The 19,578-nt window shown below is 38.2% G+C and overlaps 1 protein-coding gene across 1 annotated transcript; it reads left to right on the top strand.

The window, feature by feature from the left end:
- The first annotated feature begins 7,024 nt into the window (after nucleotides 1–7,024).
- LOC104455476 (putative aminoacrylate hydrolase RutD) lies at nucleotides 7,025–16,704 on the top strand. The gene is made up of 4 exons (XM_018876853.2): nucleotides 7,025–7,709; nucleotides 10,588–10,677; nucleotides 15,734–15,801; nucleotides 16,455–16,704. The coding sequence occupies exons 1-4, from the start codon at nucleotides 7,032–7,034 to the stop codon at nucleotides 16,588–16,590; spliced, it is 972 nt and encodes a 323-aa protein (XP_018732398.2). The 5' UTR covers nucleotides 7,025–7,031; the 3' UTR covers nucleotides 16,591–16,704.
- The last annotated feature ends 2,874 nt before the right edge of the window (nucleotides 16,705–19,578 follow it).

Here is a 19,578-nt window from a genome sequence, read left to right as displayed (position 1 = left end):
ACACTGAATTAGAAAATATTTTCTTTAATCACTTTCTTGTTGAAAATCTTCAAACTTTATTTCAAGAATACTTGATTTTCTCTCACCATTCAGTGGAATAATAGCTAGTAGTGTAGAATTTCGTGAAATATTGGCGAACTGCTCCATAAATTGTATTAGAGGGTGACAAGATCTACGTTTCAAATTGATGATTTTATAGAAAACAAAAGTAGGTTGCCCATAAATCAATGACAGGTGAGTATGGAAAATCAAACTTGAGATCTCTCCCTTGATGGATGTGGATAATTTATTTGTGTCTCAATTTCCTGTGCCATTTACCTTATGTTGACATGTCTCTACTATCTGGACATGTTCTCCCTCCGGCCCTCCCTACGATGAGACGTCAGATACGAGTGAACCATGTTTATATGCAAATCTAATTATATGTTTTGAATGTCCAGAAAACAAAAATAAAATACTTGGATCATTCTATTGCCCCAAAATTTGCCAAATGGATGCTAGCCGTCAGGGAATAATCTCCCCTGAAGGCCAACCTCCTATTGGCAAATATAAAAACATTTGTTCTTTGTACGATTGATCAAAAGATTTACAGATTAGAAAGGAACAAAAATTAACCTTAGGCGACTCAGATAAAATAGATAAAATCTTGCGATTTGGTTGAGTATGTGTCCTTAACACTTAAAGATATTATTTTTATAGTCATGATCCTCTAGGAAACTTTCACGTTCTAAAACTTATTCTCCAAGTTTTGGACATGTTCTCTAAATTGTGGACATACTCCCAAGTTTTAGACACGGCCCCCATAGGTTGGTATCGGTTTTGGACTTGTTCTTATAATCATGAACTTGTGGAATTTCAATTTCACGTTCTAAGAATGTTGTGGATGTGCTCTGCACGTTCTGGACGTGCCCCGGCGATTTGGACATGTTTCTCATGCCTTGGACGCGGCTAGTATCAATTTGTAATACCGGGTTTAGTATTCATGCCAACCGGTTTGCCATGTGTATGTCAACTACTTGTGCCACGTGGATGTCAACTACTTATAATGTACCAGTCTTCATCCTGTGCTTCGATACCAATCAGTCATGCTAGACATGTCAAATTTTGGTGCCAACATTGACGAATACCAATTTTGATGCATGTTAATCCTGGTGTTGGCCAAACCTATGCCAATCACAACCTGACCAACATAATTTGCATGATATCTTATAATTATAAAGTTCATATCAATGCCTCACAAATCAAATATCTCGTTCCTACTGAAGAATACCTGTTTGTGTCATTTTTAGGCACCAACACATTCTCAAGAGCTACGTGAGATTGTGCACGTGATAAAAGGTTGGTATCTCCATGGGAGAGTTTGATCTATCACATGAAATGACTTATCTATAATTTAGAAAATGAGAATGGCTACGCATATGGCGTGATGACTCAGCCAATTCCTGATGATTCAAGACCTTCAAAAGATGCAAAAGTAACATATAAGGTGGTGTTCAATGTTGGTATATGTCGCCTAGTAATACTCCCCATGTTCTATACTTGGATCGGTCCATTCTCGTCATGCTAGAAGCATGCCAGGATGTGCACCTTAGTTGAGCTCTCTCATTTCAGTGATCAATCCCCACCTTGTCAAATTAGGTATAGGTCTAGTCTATCCAAGAACTGCGCATCTCTACTTGAAATGGTCTCGCGCGGATGCCATTTATGATGACCCTGCCCATTCAAGTGGCTAACCCTCCAAAAGGAATACTCAAAGCAACCAAATAAGAATGTGCCCAGGTGAGTTTCTACTTATAAATCATTTACTAATACCTTTCTTATTTGACATGAGATTTCGAAATGCCATATATGAAATATTGTATGCAAGATTTGCTTGTTCCAATAGTATTGAGTTAATGGCCTTCAAGGAATGTAGACACCCTCCATAAGTGAAGTGATTGAAGTAGACTCGGAACCAATAATTGTCTTGTCGATTGACATCTAGGTTGCTGGTCAATAATTAATGTGATCAATGAATTGCCCACCAAGTCGATAGCTCCATTCTAGAATTGATGACTTCTAGAAATGCTCCATCATCAAAATCAAAATGTTCCATGCTGAAGAAGGGCCACATGTGTCATAACAGTTGAAAGAAAATTTCCCTGTGTAGAATTATTTTGTGGACAGCATCAACATCATCATCAACATGCTAAAATTTCCCGCTGTACACATTCTTCATCAATACAATAGTCGGCAAACGGCGGAAATAATTTCTCTTTCCATAAACAATTTAAATTTCAAAATAGAATTTAGAATGTCATTTGGGAAAGTTTTACTAGCTACAAGATCTCTTCGAATTAATTGAGACATTCCAAGTACATGCAAGGCCATTTTTCTTACCCATGAAGTCCTTATAATAAATCTCATGTCTTTCGGATTCATGCGGGTGATGATCTTTCTGCGATTCATGCTGCTCATTGGGATGAGAACATGTAGTACAAATCTACAAGGGTGGTCCCATGTCTGCACTGAATTGGTTTTTCTTGTAAACAAAACTAATTTTGCAGAACCAACTCCTTGGTTAAATCCTGCTTCTACGAGCAAGTGAACTAGTAAATGAAGTGCACAAAATAAAGAGTTTAGGTAGGAGAAACTACAAGCCTGATTTACATATGGTCGGCTTGATAAGCATACATCCTCTCTTCCAGCTCCAATAGTTTAATTAGACTGTAATTCATATTTTAGCTAGGAGCACATACACCGCTTTGTTACATGTATAGAACGATCTACGACGCCAAACTTCGTCTATAGCTACCTGCTATCAAAAGCAACCACTATTACACTCCCTCCAATGGCTTCTCGCTCACCCTAATAAATAGCATAATACCCACACTCCCCAAATCATAAACTACACCGGTAATTATTTATAAAGGGTCCCTCGTGCTCTTTGTTTACTCTTAAGGCAATGTCTTTTATTTAAGTACAAGGACTTCTCTAGTAAATCTACAAATGGGTTTGTACACTTCCACTAATATTAGGATCAGCTCTTAATTGGCTATAAGGAAACAGCAAAGAGACGGGCTCAAGAATGGCGGAAAATGCCTCAATTCCTCTTGTTCTCAAGCACTCGCAATCAGCTTTGCTCTACTCAAGGTTTGGTCTTCTTACAAGCCTCTTTTATCTTGCTAGTCAATCGGCTTTTCTATATAAGGCGGGTTTTGTTATATCTTTTCGTCAATCTCCTTTGGCAGCGTCAGTACGCTACTTCCAAGCTTTGCTACCCCAAGTTGGTTCTACTAATTCCAGTACTTTGCAGAACTTCCCTTACATAAGTGTAGCCCGACTTCCATTTGTTGCTGCTATTAAAGTAGCTGTGTTATAATTACTAGGCCCACCATCCGACATCTTAGCACTACTTCAAGGACCAACTACGATCGCATGATTTTTGGGTACCCGTGCGCGTCGGTGACCAAATTAATTTGGTACTATCGTTCCAAAGAGGTGTGGGTCGCGTGCTTTTATCTTTGATGAATACAAGGCAATAGGATTTGATAATTATGTGTTATGTTTTGGGAAAAGTATTAAAAAAATCTTAAACCTATTATATTAGTAACGACTTGGTCCTAAACTTTTTAGTCGAGTTAATTTATTCCAAAACCTTTTTAAATTGGTTATAATTTAGTCCATTTAGCTAATTTAGGTCAAAAATCGCTAATATAATTGTCGGTCATACCAATGTAGACGCTGACCATCCTATATGATACAATCAGTATTGAAGTGGACATTTTTTTTAAAAATAATTGAATTTTTTTCCTATCCCTTTTCTTTTTGCCGGTGCTTGCCGGGCAATGCTTGGGCAAGGGCGAGTGCCAGCGCCGTAGACCCTTGCCCTAGCCAAGATGGCCTCGCCACGCCTCGTCTTCAACTTCAGCGACGCATTAGCTTTGTCTTCATCTTCTTTGCCATTCGTAAAACCCTAGAACCTGAAGGGCTTTTTATCTCACTGCCATTTTGAGTCCACCGTCACCTGTCACTGAGCGGAGACATGCCTCGCAGCGACAGCACCTCGTCGTCCATCAAAATTTGACACCTCTCGTCCCCTCCTTTGCTTTTGGATTTCCCTTGTAGTTCCCATGGTCCAACGTCGCCACTCATCAAAACCGGTCACAAACTCGCTTAGTTCATCGGCTCCTTCAAACATTGTGAGTCCGAGCATTGGCTTGGACCGAAGTTGCTGCTTCTGAGCTCGCTGTCGCTGTCTCTATATCTAGCTCTATGAGGCACAGTGAGGTCAACTAGCAAGGCCGTCCTAGCCTAGGTGAGAGTTGGCCTTGCCAAATCCAGGGGGGGGCCTCTTCGGTGCTCCCTTGCCCATGTGAGGCCAACCCTCATCGGCCATGGCCTGTGGTCATTGACTAGCCATCGGCACTAGTAAAATGAAAAGGAAAATGAAAAAGGAAAATAAAATAATTGGAAAAATTATTTAAAAATAGAATAAAATTCAAAAATATCATTAAAATATTCACATTAGTATTGGCTATATCATATAGAACAATCGGTATCTATGTCAATAATTTCTAGCCTAATTGGTTGAATGGACTAATTTGGTACCAATGTAAAAATGATTAAGACTAAATTAGTCCAATTGGATCCCAGGAGTAGAAAAAACTAACATTACCAAACAATTTTCTATTCTCTTTTTGTTCAAGGGAAGAAAAGAACAAAAATAACCAAAAATTGGCCGGTTATCAAACATGCCATTATTGTTCTGTTATTTCAACTTAGGCATCCATCATTTTGCTTAATCAACGCCACAAAAAGCAGATGTCAAGTACTTTTCTTTCTAATCTTGATGTCAGTCCCTATCTTCTTTTCACACTAGAGAACTCCTTACAATTTCTACAAAGAAAAAAATTATAAATGAAAAGTCATAAAAAAAAATACTCAAGATTATGTTAAATATGATACATTTATCCTGAATTTTTTTATAATATCAAAAATTCTAAATTATACTCACTCTAATATATTTACTCTAAACTTTGTTCTTGAGAATAGATTTGCAATGGAATAAATAAAAAAAAAAAAGAACAAAGTTACTTCCTTGTTCCCTAGAACAATTCTAGAATAAAGCTAGTTTCTTTTTTTTTTTTTTTTTTTTTTTTTTCTCTTTTCTTTTCTTCTTCTTCCTCCTCTAGCTAGTCGCTAGGCTTGGTGATGGTTGGCAATCTCCAATGACAAGGTCTAGCAACCTCACTGGAGCCTTGCCAACCCTCGGTGAGATTGGCTTTGCCTTGGCTGGGTGGGGCTCGACCTCAACAAGCCACCTCGCCATCGCTGAGTGAGGGTCAAGGTTGTCAACTAGAGAAGGAAGAAGAAGAGAAGGAAAAAAGAAAAGAGTAAAAGAACTCATAAAATTATAAGAAAAAACTAAAAGAAATTCTAAGTTACAAAAAAATTTAACTCGTATCAAATATATTCCTATTCTTTTTCTATTTCATGAATAATAATTTTGTACAACTTCTAAACGCGTTCCAATACTCAGAAACTTGTCCATGAAACAGAATGAGAAAAAACTATTCCGAGCAGACAAAACAGTTACCAAATAGGTCTTAAAGGACCTCGCTTGGAGAATGGCACCGTTACTTTACAAGTAAGGGTACAATTTGCCCAATCATTTTGTTAGGTGTATATCAAGCAATCGGACCACAAATTTGCTGTAGAAAACCATTTATTTTACATGTTTGTAGTAATTAAAGAAACAAATCTATTGATATTGAAGAAAAAGAAATTCATGGGGTTTTTAACTATCCAAAATCTCGCTGAAGATACTGGAGCAGGCATTGCCATTTGGGCCGAGGGACTCAAGGTTAGGGACATTGCTAGAGATGAGGTTGTCCTTTATGCTGAGCATCCGAAGCTAGTCAAGCCAGTTCAAGGTCTTCCTTGTCGGAAGTAGTAAAATTGATTTAGATCAAAGAAAATTTTACTTGGACCTGTCATTGTACATGGTATAGGCGTTTGAGTGCAAAATTGGACTGTGTTGGAGTGCACTCTTAATCGACTTCAACTCTGATGAGAAAGGAGAAAGCAACTTGCATGAAGATAAGTGATAAGCCCAACATTTAAGACATGAGTTGTCCTATTGACAAACTGAAGTCGGTTAGCATGGTGAAGTTGGACTTGGCCTTGGATAAAATTTCGGCAACTTCCATTCACGCTGAAGACGGCAACCAAGAGGAAAAAGTTCAACTTTACTTGTTGTATTTTGAAGTCAAAGGCGGTGGAGTCCAGATGATGGAGATGTTTATAATTATATGTACCTACGTTTGTTATTTTGTTTTTAGAGAGAGTGAGAGAGCTTTAGGAGCATAGAGAGAGAAACGGAGAGAGAGAGAGGGTTAAGTTTAGCAAAGCTTGTATAGTTAAGTTTGTAAGAGTGTGATGTGTACTCCATATTAAGCCTTCGCAAGGCATTTTGAATAATATATTCTCTCTTGTGTGCTTACATTCTCTCCTCGAATACTTCAAAGCTCCTTTATCCTTTTGGTTCCAACATTTCCGTCCAAGGTGCTGATCAAGTTCAAGGATGAGCTTGGCAACATGACTATTCATGAAGAGAGCCTTCATTTTGATGTGGAGATAGAGAAGATCCGAAAATTTGGGTCATTTCAGAGAAGCTAAGTTTGTGCTTTCCTCTTCTCTCTTTGGACTGGACTGCTAAACCACAAGGCCTTGGGAAGAGGGACAGTAAAGAAAGGGCATCTACTAACATCGAAGTACCAACGAGCTTCTAATGCTCTTTGCCACCACTCACTTACGGTCGCGGATGGGGAGAGCTCCAACGGTGGCAATGGGACTAGACAACCCCCAATGATACGTAGCATAAAAAGAAGAATAAAAGATAATAGGGATGTGCGGTTTAACAAGAAAATAGAATGAGATTTCAAATTCCTAGGAAAACCGGACAAGCAAGTTATGGGAACATGTGGGGTGGGGTCAGACTGCACCGTCGGCTTCACATATCCCAACAAATATATGACCACTGGACGTACATGGCGAAGATGGACGACGCCGTGCATAATCAGGCTGAGAGAGAGAGTGAGAGAATGGTGAACACTTTCAAGATTTACAAACCCTTGTTGCGAGCGACCATGAAGCTCGCCGGCGTGAGACCTCAAAAGATCGAGGTCGAACCGGGGACTGTCATGAACATCTGGGCTCCGACCCGATCCAAGAAGAATGCCAACAACGGTAAAAAACCTGCCGTCGTCTTCCTCCACGGCTTCGTGGGCGACGGCATCCTGACGTGGCAGTTCCAAGTCCTCGCTCTTGCGAGGGACTATGCGGTCTACGTGCCGGACCTCCTCTTCTTTGGCGGTTCCTCTACCGGCGACGGCCGCCGGACTGTGGGATTCCAGGCGGAGTGCCTGGCAAAGGGGCTAGCAAAGCTGGGAGTGCAGCAGTGCACATTGGTCGGGTTCAGCTACGGCGCGGTGGTGGCGTTCAGGTTGGCCGAGTTGCAGCCTGAGCTGGTCGAGTCGGTGGTGGCGACGTGCTCTGTCCCAGTGCTGACGGAGTCGCTGAGCCGAGAGTGCTTAGAGAGGTTGGGATTTCCGACGTGGTCGGAATTGCTGTTGCCTGATTCGGCGAGTGCACTGAAGAAGTTGCTTGAAATTTGCAGCTTCCACTTCCCTAGACTCCCCAAATGCGTTTTCAAGCACGCTCTAGAGGTACGTACCAAAGCGAACTTTTCTAAGATCATGCACAGGGACCTTTGCTCTATCCAGAGGTTATTAGTCCATTATCTAAATAATCGATCAATTCTCCGGTATTGGCTTTTAAATTTTCATCGTGTCAATGATGTAAATGAAATGCATTTGTCAACTATGTGTAATCTAAACTACCAAATCAAAATAAACTTATCAATTCACTAATGAGTTTTCCATTTATTTCGTAGCTAACCGGAACTCATTGTTTTTACTTATCAAATTATATAACTTTATCCATATTTAGCATATGTATCCTGTTTTGATTGTTTCAGAATAATTTAACGTGATTTTTGTTCTTTACAATCCAATGACATCAATATTTGTTATTTTCGCAAAAATGCTCTTAACAAAACAAGGGAAGTTGCAGACGTGGCTTTCTCGGAAATTTTGATAACTTTTGGCTTTGTTTGTCCCTTTTAGACTTTCGCAAGCTATATAGGACAAGCAATGGTGATTGAGAATTTCAACATTTTTATATTTTCATTTCTAAATTCCGGAATACCATGCTCTTAAATATATATAGGACCACACTTGGTGGATGGTGGTTGAGAAGATCAATCGATTACATAAATTTTTGCTTTTCTTGTCACATATCCATGGCAGTCTTGATTTTAATGTGCTTTTCGAAGCAACCTTTTCACTTGTAGCCTTACGTTGCTAGCATGTCAAGATTGCATTTGGTGGATGGTGGTTGAGAAGATCAATCGATTACATAAATTTTTGCTTTTCTTGTCACATACCAGTCTTGATTTTAATGTGCTTTTCAAAGCAACTTTTGCACTTATAGCCTTACGTTGCTAGCATGTCAAGATTGCACTTGGTGGATGGTGGTTGAGAAGATCAATCGATTACATAAATTTTGCTTTTCTTGTCACGTATCCATGGCAGTCTTGATTTTAATGTGCTTTTTGAAGCAACCTTTGCACTTGTAGCCTTACATTGCTAGCATGTCAAGATTGCATTACGAGTGACGATAAAATTAGTAGAAAAACTTGTATCACATAATGGATCAATACAATGTGCACATATGAAAAACACTTAGTCCAAAAGGTTATACAATTTGTGTACCTAATATTTCCCAATAAGCAAAATCCAAATACTTGGTGTGTGTTTTAGCAAATAAATAACTAATTGCGTTGACAGTGATGATCGTAGCATATGTGGAAATGTGGTTACGCAATCCGTGCATCTTATATTACCCAATAAAAAAAAAACCCTAATCCTCTATGCGTGAGTGCGTGCATATGTGCGCAGATGCACATGGACGCGTGCGTCACGTGCTGTTGTTGATAACATTCACATAAGGGAAGCCACTGTTTTAGCCATGACGATTAGTAGAACCTATGATTATTTACATCTTCTTTGAAAATAGTAAATGCTACATGAGTTTTTACCTTTGGAAACGGATCTGCGCCTCCACATCAATTATTATTGTGTCTTTATCTACAACATACCATTTTCTTTACAAAAATACTCTTCGTAAAATCCTGAATTCTCACACCTATCCAAAATAATGAAAACCAATTAAAAGCCAAACCACTCAAATTTTAAGCATGATGTTAAAATGATTTTGTAAGTAGGGGCAATTTGATCTTCTTAATATGAGATTTTGCTTAGAGGTATGTCAATGATACTTGCAAAAATAAAGGTACGCAGGTAATTACTAAGTGAAAATTGAGATATGTATTTGATATTTTTCTTTCAAGAATAATTTTTTCCTCCCAAAATAAGTCATTTGCGTTTACCCGCATAGGATATGTAAAACATATAACAGAGAGAAAAAAATCTCAGCCTCCCCCCCCCCCCCCGCCCAAAAATAATAATAATTAAATGCAGGATCTTCAACTGTTTTGTGTAGCTCTTTTAGAAAAATCATATATACTCGACTCTTTTGTTTCGACAAAAATGTGTAATTTATAAAATATTTTTATAAAAATGATTGCTTGTATTAATTAAAATAATTAATCAATGAAAAATATTTTTATTGTCAACAACCATTTATATTTAAATATTTTCATGGATAATGATAATATTTCTCGTTCATTCGTTCATTTTTGTAAGCGATGCAAGTAATTATTTTTAGAAAAATATTTTTCAAATCATTAATTTTTTATGAAATAAATGGAACTAAAATGCTAACAAACAATTGCGTAGGTTTTGATCATATGCTTCTATCTGTCAAAATTTATCCCTCATCCTTGGCACATTGACCGTCGTCCCCGTCCCACCACCACTACTACAACCATCCATCAGCCTCCCTTAGAGAGAGAGAGAGAGAGAGAGATGCTGCATCAAGCTTATTGCTGGAATGGGGGTGACGCTGATTGTAACGTCGCTGGAGGTCTCTAGTAGTCATGGCGGTCGGAAAGTTCCACGGCCAACGTCACTGGAGGTCTCTAGTAGTCGCGGCTGTCGGAAAGTTCCACGGCCAGCATTGATCTTGTGGTTTGGGGCAGAACAAAACCAAGTAGATCTTGTCTCCTTTGTTTTTGGGAGACATTCAGATGTCATCTCCTCCGTGGTGAATGATCATCATCAAGATATTTGTGCCTAGATGACGGGGGGAGAGAGAGATCTATCAAATCAAGTCTTGTCGTCAAAGTGGGAGCCACCTACGGTGGTGCTGGGACTGGAGGTGGCGGTCTCCATCGATGGTGGCTGTCACAAGTTCGGTGCTGGCATTGATGGTACGCTAGGGCGTTTAGAAGAAGAAGAGAGAGAGAGAGCGAGAGAGATTTTTCTAGTGGTATTTATGAACATGCGTAAAAATCATAATAGACTCTCCTAGTAAAGATAAGATGTTTACCTCATTTATCCCTTTCTTGTCGTTGGATGGTAGGTTTTGTTTGACTGCAGAAAAGAGAGAGCCGAATTGCTGGAGGCTTTGGTCATTCCAGACAAGGATTTCGCTTTCCCGCATTACTCTCAGGTTTGATGAGTCTTCTCCTTCGGTGGTTGTTTATTTTTTAACCCTACATAGAATCCTTTGTTAAAAAAAAAAAAAAAATACATAAAAAAAAACTGATTATAAGTTGAAAAATTCTGATTTATACTCATTTTATGGGTGAGGTACTGAACCAAGGCGGCACTTAATTGAGAACATTTTTCTTGGTGGCTGCAATATGAGATGAGATCCATTATTTCTTTCATTCTTTGTTGATTTTCTCTGACATTAAGATCCTAGGCATAATACTTGGATTGTGTAAATTTGCATGTCACTCTAGTATCAATTTTTTTTCTAACAATGCAAGACGTGTTTGTAACCTACTCAAGTATACAAAAGGGAAAAATAGAGCAAAGCCGATTGTATCAAGAAAAGTATACACAAACGATCTCATTCACCTTTTTTGAGGACCATAACCAGTTAATCTTCTCGGTCGATAGTGTATAAAGGTGCTCGTGTAAAAATTTTCACAATGGTGATGTATGCTACAATTTCTCTGCCAAAAGCAAGTCCTTAGAACACTTATCCTTGCAACATATAAAATTACTTTATGTGGTTCTCCCCAAATCCAACGGTAGATTATATGTATTAAGTTCATAACATGTGTATGTAAGATATGCATAATTGACTTGATCTCAACCCTTTCATCTTGTCAGATGATGTGTGGCTTTTGCATATGACAACTAAGATAATTCATGAATTTTATCAGAAAAGTTCCAAACTTATTACACTTATGTCAATTTAATTCTAGACATTTTTATGTTTTACCAATTGAATTCATCTAATCAATTTTTACCAAAAATTACTAGCTTAAATGCCAGTCGTGCTACATGGTATAACCAATTTTGACATGGACATTTTTTAAATTTTTAATAATTTTCGAATTTTCATTAATTGTTTTCCTTTTACTTCTTCTTCTTCTTCTTCTTCTTCTGCTCTCTCTCTCTCTCTCTCTCTCTCTCTCTCTCTCTCTCTCTCTCTCTCTCTCTCTCTCTCTCTCTCTCTCTCTCTCTCTCTCTCTCTCTCTCTCTCTCTCTCTATGGTTGGGGACAATCATTAGAGCTCGTTGGCCACTAGGCGAGGGTCACAAAGCCCTCACCGATTGCATGCGAGGGCCACAGAGGCCTTGCTGGCCACAAGCGAAGGTGGCCTTGTCCTTGGCCAGTGAGGCTAACCTTGCCTAGATATGGTGAAGTTGGCTTACCTATAGCCATGATGGCCTTGCCTCACTGCTAGCGAGCTTCGACGACTCTCGTCAAACACAATGAAAAAAAAAAAAGGAAAGAAGGAAAAGAGAAGAAAATGAAAAAAAAAAGTTAAAACATTAAAAAAAAATTCTACATCAGCATTGACCATGCCATGTAGGATGGTTGGTATTGGTGTTAGTGATTTTTAGCCAAAATTTGGCCAGATGGATTTAATTGAAAAAACATGCCAAGGTTTTTTAGTAAAGTAGCACAATTGAAATGTCTATAACTAAATTGGTACGAATGTAATATGTTTAGGACTTTTTTGATAATTATCCTAAGATAATTCTAGATATTTAGTCTAGGCTAGAATCTCATATATAATTACATGTGCATGCCTTTTAATACATATGTATCATTGAAATTGATATTTTTTGTGTTCAATTTAGTATACCCTAGCAGAAATGCTAGGTATATTTACCTCGATATAAAGTTGCTATATTTCTTATCAAGACCCGGACCCTTGGAGTGCCAAAACTTGGCACGGTTTGGCACGGAGGAACACGTAAGTACCAAAATCAAAATAAAATAGATCAGTTAAGTGCCAACAGTGAGAAAATCCAGCCAAAATATTAAAATGACATTTTTTCAGAGAGACGAGTGTAAAATGAAGTCATTTTGCCTCGGATTTGAATTTTAATATAAATTTAATTTAATTTAAAACTAAATTATTATTATTATTTTAAGGAAGAAGATGAACATTGCAAGGCGAGGGCTTAGCCCTCATTGTCGCCTCCCCACCATCATCGAGAAGGGCTGGTAGGAGTGATTGGTTCTTGGTTCGGTCCAATTCCAAGGTGGAACTGGGAACCGGACCGGGAGCACTGGTTCCCAAAGTTGCGAACCGTGGACTAGACCGTTTGGTCCTAGGAATCAGACCGGAACTAGTTCCCGTCTGGTCCAAAAAAATTGGCTCCGGCTCTACTTTTTTGCACTAAAGAGTGATCGCGCTCCGGGCCAATCAATCCAATTCGATTCTCGGGCAATTTAACAAAACTAATCACACATGTTTCCATGTGCAAAATATTCAAACTTCACTTATGTGATTCACACTTCGTGTGTTTCACACTTAACTTTAACCATGAAGGCCATAAACAATTTGATGAAAGGTTGTGCTTGGCTTACATTTTATAGACAATCTCTCTTCTGCTCTTTGAATATTTAGTCGATGTGGGACTCTTGGAGGCTTGAAGTGCCTTGTGGTTGGAGGCTTGAAGTGCCTTGCGGGTCTCTTGAAGCCTTAGTCCCATATCGAGTAGAAGATGAAACTAACAAAGAGATTTTTTCTATAAATAAAAGAGTAACAAAAAGGGTTTTAAGGGTCTCTTGGCCACGTAAGAGGTTGCTACCTCAAATTGCAATTTTGGTTGCAATAAGTTATCATGTTTATATATTTTATTCATTCTATGTATATTAATTATATATAAAAAAAATTCGTTCGGTTTGATCGTCCAATTCCCACCTTCGAACCAAGAACCGGACCAACAAGCCACCGGTTCCAAGATTAGTAACTGGGAACCGGACCGCCGATTGTGGGAATCGCCCAAAACTGGCCAGCTAGTTCCCGGTTCTAGCGGTTCCCGTTGCACACCCCTAAGGGTTGGGGGGTAGTGAGGGAAGGGTTGGTTGAGATCACCGAGCCCTAGTTAAGGGTTGATGACCCTGGCCACCTAGTGGCATGGGCCTACAAGCCTTCACATAGATCTAGGGCTAGGGTTGCAACCCTCCCCCAAATTCAACAATGGTCGTTGACCCTTGCCTAGTCGAGCCAAGAGCCATTGCTGGCTAGGGGGTAGGCCCTTGTCATCGGTCAACCAGAGTCACTGACCCTTGGCTAGGGCCCGTTGACCTCGGCTAACCTTTCCCCCATCATCGACTGCAATTCCCGATGACCGTGGGAGGTGGCGGCAAGGGTTGATCTTTATCTTCTTCCTCTTTTTTTAATAATTTATTTTTAAATTTAATTTAATTTAATTTATATTAAAATTCAAAAAAAGAGCCAAAACGTTGTCGTTTTGGCTTTTCTTTGCTGACTCGGCTCTTCGATGAGTCATATAGTGAGTTATATTATTAAAAAATTGTCATGTAGGATTTCTGGCCAAAAACACTGGATTTGACACTCAGGTGGCCCAAATTTGTTTTTGGAAAAAGTGACACTTAAGTGTTCTCTCATGCCAAGTTTTGGCGCTTATATAGTTCTTTTGCCATTTCTTAACTGATGTTCGAACACTATCTAGTTGATAAATTCTCATTCAAGTTCTCTCACATCACTTATTATACTAATAGTCTTCGTTTACTTGATAATCTGTTTTATTTTATTTGGTCAAACCTAATAATCTCTTCTTCTTTTTTTGTCAAAAAGAAATTTCCATTCATTACAAAACTGATAAATGAAAGGGAATTTCAAAAGTCACAGTAGCAAAACAAACCCATAGATCTCCAAAATAAACAAAAAACCAAAAATCAAGGCGTTTCAACAAAGCATGGTTGGTAGAGATCATCACAAGCTTATTCTTCAAGAGCATATCTATAATGGCAGAGATCATTACAAGCTTGTCCTTCAAGAGCGAATCTAGTATAACTAGATCCAAGCGAAATGATCAGTGATCAAAACTTACATGATGCAAAAACTTACATATTCTATAGTAAGAACCTGTACAGAGTTTGGGGCAGAAATGGAGGCAAAAGAAAGTAGAGGTTAGAACCTAAGTGAATGACTACACGCAAAATTGTAACATGCACTCGGTGCATGTGAAGTGCATGTGAACCCACTTAATGCTATTGCCAGCCATTAGATCCTGTGGCGCCACATGGGACCAATACGTTAAAAATTGTTTGGTCGTAATAGTGTCTATTATATCACATGTTGAATGCCCTTTACAGTTTTTGTATTCAGTAATATTTGTTATAGCATAATTTGTAGTACAGCCAAAACTACATTAAATATTCACGTCCTTCTCTTGCACTCACTCTATATATGTTAGATTACTATTCCAAATTATGACTAAATTTGTTGAATTATTATTATTATTATTATTATTATTATTATTATTATTATTATTATTATTATTATTATTATTATTATTATTATTATTATTATTATTATTATTATTATTATTATTATTATTATTATTTTGGTAAGGCTTGAATTATTTATATATAGTAATAACATTAATTATATTTTTTTACATAATCATATGCTATGTCATTAATAAATAAAATACTAGATATAATTAGTAAACAGTGGGTGCTATAATAATTATGTTATCTATGACACAAACATTGGTTTATATTAAAATTTATAACAATAACTAGCATCATATTAGTTGCCTCCTATCAGCAGGTGCGATTATCTAAATCTCTATAATCAAATAGTTTATTATCCATAATATAATGAATAATCATTACTGATTATATTAATCAATGCTCAAAAATTTATAATTGTTATTTCAATCATATTTTTAACTACGTAATACATAATATTCTTTTAATTGGACATATTAAACGATTAAATTAGAGTCATAATAAATGAAAAAAAAAATTACCCCTTATTTTATATGTGATTCATACAACAAATAGTATAATAGATACTATATTACTTAAATCAAACAATGTACTAATTAATGCAATAGCGATTACGCTACAACTTATTCCATTGCTACATATGGTTGATACGAAATGGACTTGGATTATTCGGGTGTACGCACGCAAGACTTTCTCGAACTACCTTCCTTCTAGTCATATTTGTAGAATGTTGTGGAAATTGGATGATGATTGATGGGATCTTTTTGCAGAAGGTGCATCTGGTTATGGGCGAGAATGACAGGATCTTCCCTGCTGAAGTAGCTAAATCAGTGAAAGAGTATGTTTACAGATTTCCATTTAATAGTTCGTCAATCAATTTATATTTATTTATTTATTAATACTAAAGTTTTAATGCTGAAACCATATTGTTATATCAGCATGTCTTTGCTGCTTCCTTTTGCTTGATTATCTTCCATCGTGAAGAATAGAAGCCATGTCTTGGCATAAACTTTAACCGCATATTTTATTTTATCCAATTTTAGTTTGCAATTAAGACAACTCGTTAGATTGCATATGTTTGTATCAGAATTTTAAGAAATGAATTTTGACATATAAAATCAATTTACGACAATGACAGTGTAACTTTTCTTTTGCACGGTTTGCAGACCTAATAAAGCTATTATATGTTCTATGCGAAATTGCATGAAGCTAATTGGGAAGTATTGATACACTTGTGATGATTTATTTATCTTATTGGTACTTGGTTCACTGATAATTTCCAGTTAAATAGCTCTCTCTCTCTCTCTCTCTCTCTCTCTCTCTCTCTCTCTCTTTCTTTTTCTCTTTTTCTTTCTTTTTTTCTTTTTTTTCTCGAACCGATATCTATTATTGTAAATAGACATTCTTAAAAGATGTTGTTTGCTCCACTGGGTTTCCGTTCAACTATTTTCAGCAGAAATTTGACTTGTACGGTTATGTTCTTTTGGACAGAAATTTGGGAGATAGTGCGACACTGGTATGCATTGAGAAAGCAGGCCATATGGTTGCATTGGAGAGACCTTTCGTCTACAATAAATGTTTGAAGAAAATTCTGGCCTCTATTTACAAAGCTGGACATACAAAATAATTGGGTCGTATTCTGATGACTATTATAACAATTAGTAGAATAATTTGTTAAAAAGAATACAAATATCGTCAATTTGGTGTGCATCTTGATGAATTTGTTTTTTTTTTTTTAAGACACGTGCACTTAATTATCGCAATAAATAACAATTCTATTTGGTTGCAATCTTGCTTTCGAAGCAAATCTCAGCCACATTGCTTCCTTGGTTGCTTCTGTTGCTGCAACGTACTCTAACCCTAGGGTTCGATGTCGAAATTATGTTATGAATTTGCTTTACTATATAAAAGGAATATAGAGAGAGACAGAGGAATAGTGGTGGTAGATGACTGTTTATTGTCACTGTCCACCGCGAGGACGGGGTCACGGGAGAGAGGGGGCTCTGGAGGCGGAGGTAGCTTGACGGCGAAGTTGGCTGGGTGATTATCACAGGCGGAGTCGGACCAGACCTATGGTGTTGCAGGGGACAGGCTGCAAATTGTTCAGGATTGAGGGGCTAAAGAGGGAGAGGCTGATGTGGATTTTCTAGACTAAACCTCGTTTTTCTTGGATTAGTATCATGATGATATTATTATTTTTAAATGCACATTAGTTTGTTGACATGAGAATGTTATATTAAATGATTAACAATGACTTAGAACAAAAGTTTAACCGGAGAATTTATATAAGATTTGAGTGAAAGTCGGTGATTTTTTTTATATAAAAAGAAGCATAATTTGAACTAAACATAAAATTGAAGAATATTTAGGATTTAAGGCGAAACAAACTACGTTGTTTCCAGCAAAAATCTTGTGATATAAATTGGTTCTTTAGAAATTGACGGTAGTGCAATTTTTTTTTTCTTTTTAAGTAAATGGACATCCCGGGTAAATACACGTACTAACAAAGATGGCGGGACAACAGGGAGAAAGGTGGCAGAGTACGCCTTAGACGGCGGCGAGCATGCAGCAAGAGAGGTTTCCGAGAAAATATTAGATGAGTCATTCTCCACGTGGGCTATATGAAAAACCACACAAAATTTGACATGTGTCAACCACATATAATCCAGGCCCCACGTTGAGATAATTTAAAATTTTATGCTTCCCCTCTCTTCTGTCTCTCTAACCTTCTCTCTCTCCTCTGTAGACCATCTCTTTCCTCTCTTTTCTCTCTCTCCCCGTTCTCCGTTCCAATATAGGAGAAGAGAACAATATCGCGAGGGGTTAAAAAATAGTTCTGTGCTTTTTCTCTTGCCATTGTGCCTCTCTTCCAGCGAACCGTGACACCGACGCCCCTCCGCCTCCACCGGTTGCCTCCGTTGGCCCCAATCCTGACGCCGACGCCGACCCTCCATTGTCACCTCCTAAGCCCGGTCGCGTTTTTACTTCACTCTCGCGACCTCCTCCCTCTCTCTCTCTCTCTCTCTCTCCTCTGCGAAGCGCCTTTGCTTGCCGATGACGACCCCATGCTCGCGCTTTTGCCTCCCTCTACGCGAGCGGAGGCCTCTCTCTCTCTCTCTCATTCCTCCGTGAAGTGCCCCTTGCTCTTGAACACGGACGCCGCCGTCGCCATCGCCTCCCCGAGCCCCACCGTCACCTGTCGCAGCCCCATTGGTGGCTCCCATACTAGGTAGGTACACTTTTTGTTGAAATACTCTTACCCTGTTGAAATACTCTTACCCGCTAGACAAACTGATAAATGGAAATTGGGATTTGAATGAATTTTCGGAAAAGCAGTTTGGCTTTTTAGTAGTTGGTCATTGCTATTTTGAATGATTGATGATGATAAGCAAAGCTTGTCTTCTCCGAGTGGAATGGGTTTTCCATTGACTAAAGTTTGAAAGTTGCTTTGGTATTGGAGTGTCCCTGCTGACGCCATCTAGTAAGCATATGTAAAAGGTACAGAATTTAAACTTGTTGGGCAAATGATTGCTGGAATGTGGCTCGTGATTATGTAGTCTGTGGCTTTGTAAAATCGTCAGCTATTATTTTTTGGAGGGTCCTTGTTATTTTCTTATACTATCTGTAGTTGCACTTGGGAGAGTTGAGAATTAGCTAGAACTAAAAGCAATTTCATCTCAGGCCTTATGTGTGATACTGATGGATCGTCGAATTTATGCAGGCATGGATCACGCTGGGTAGAGCACAGTTGAACTTTGGAGAGCCTGATAGCGCCCTGGCTAGTTTCGATAGAGCATTATCTCTTAAGGTATGCTGCTGATCACTGTACTTCTTCTAGCTTTAGCGTGCAAAGATACTAGTGAATTAGCCCCTACATTGCAGCCAGATTGTGAAGAAGCTTAAGATGACAGGAGAACTGCACTACATCTTGTAAAGAAGCGAAAGCAGCTGCATTTGTCAGGCATGAGCACAACAAAAAACCGTTTTGTGGTTGGAGATAAAGAATGACTCTTTGGTCCAGTTACATATTGTGGCTCTAGAGAAGGAACCCATGGCCCTTACGTATATAGCTTTCACGAGTTATGAGGAGCTATTATATTTTGTTAAGCTCTTAAGAAGATGCAAGGTAGTTGAAGAAAAATTTATGCAGTCCGACTTTCCTTGTTCGAAACTAGAAGGGCAAAAGTTGGGAGGATGTCACCTCTCATCCGATTGAAAGCTGGTCTCTTTAGATATCTTGCCTTTTCACCCTTGCGACTAGGACTTTTGTTTCTTCTTGGTTACTTTCTTCTGAATTCTTTTTGTATGTTATTGTACTAATTTCTTTCAGCATAACGCCATCATCTGCTGAAAAAGGATAGATGACTGATGCTTGAACGAAGAATGTAAGTCCACAAAGCATCCTCAGTTGTTGTTGTGGCTAGACGTGATACTATAGTTATGGAATGTGTGGAGAGTTGTTTATACTCTGTTGGATCTTTGGTCTTTCTACTTTATTGTTGTACCTAGAAATGAATGAGCATATGAATTTTGTCTTAGTTATAATGCTCTTGGCTAAACCATGATCATGGTGCCCATATTAATGATTTTGTTAGTCTCTCTTTTTGGTTGTTGC

This window comes from Eucalyptus grandis, chromosome 7 (assembly GCF_016545825.1).
Source record: "Eucalyptus grandis isolate ANBG69807.140 chromosome 7, ASM1654582v1, whole genome shotgun sequence".
Classification (NCBI taxonomy): Eukaryota; Viridiplantae; Streptophyta; class Magnoliopsida; order Myrtales; family Myrtaceae; genus Eucalyptus; species Eucalyptus grandis.
The sequence above is the reverse complement of the archived record's forward strand: the minus strand, read 5'-3'. Positions and strand labels throughout refer to the sequence as shown.

Bases quoted from the DNA above. Each gene is read 5' to 3' on its own strand.
- LOC104455476 (XM_018876853.2), top strand. From the start codon at position 7,032: ATGGCGAAGATGGACGACGCCGTGCATAATCAGGCTGAGAGAGAGAGT. The intron at 7,710-10,587 runs GTACGTACCAAA...GTTGGATGGTAG, and splicing joins TTTTCAAGCACGCTCTAGAG to GTTTTGTTTGACTGCAGAAA. The intron at 10,678-15,733 runs GTTTGATGAGTC...ATCTTTTTGCAG, and splicing joins CTTTCCCGCATTACTCTCAG to AAGGTGCATCTGGTTATGGG.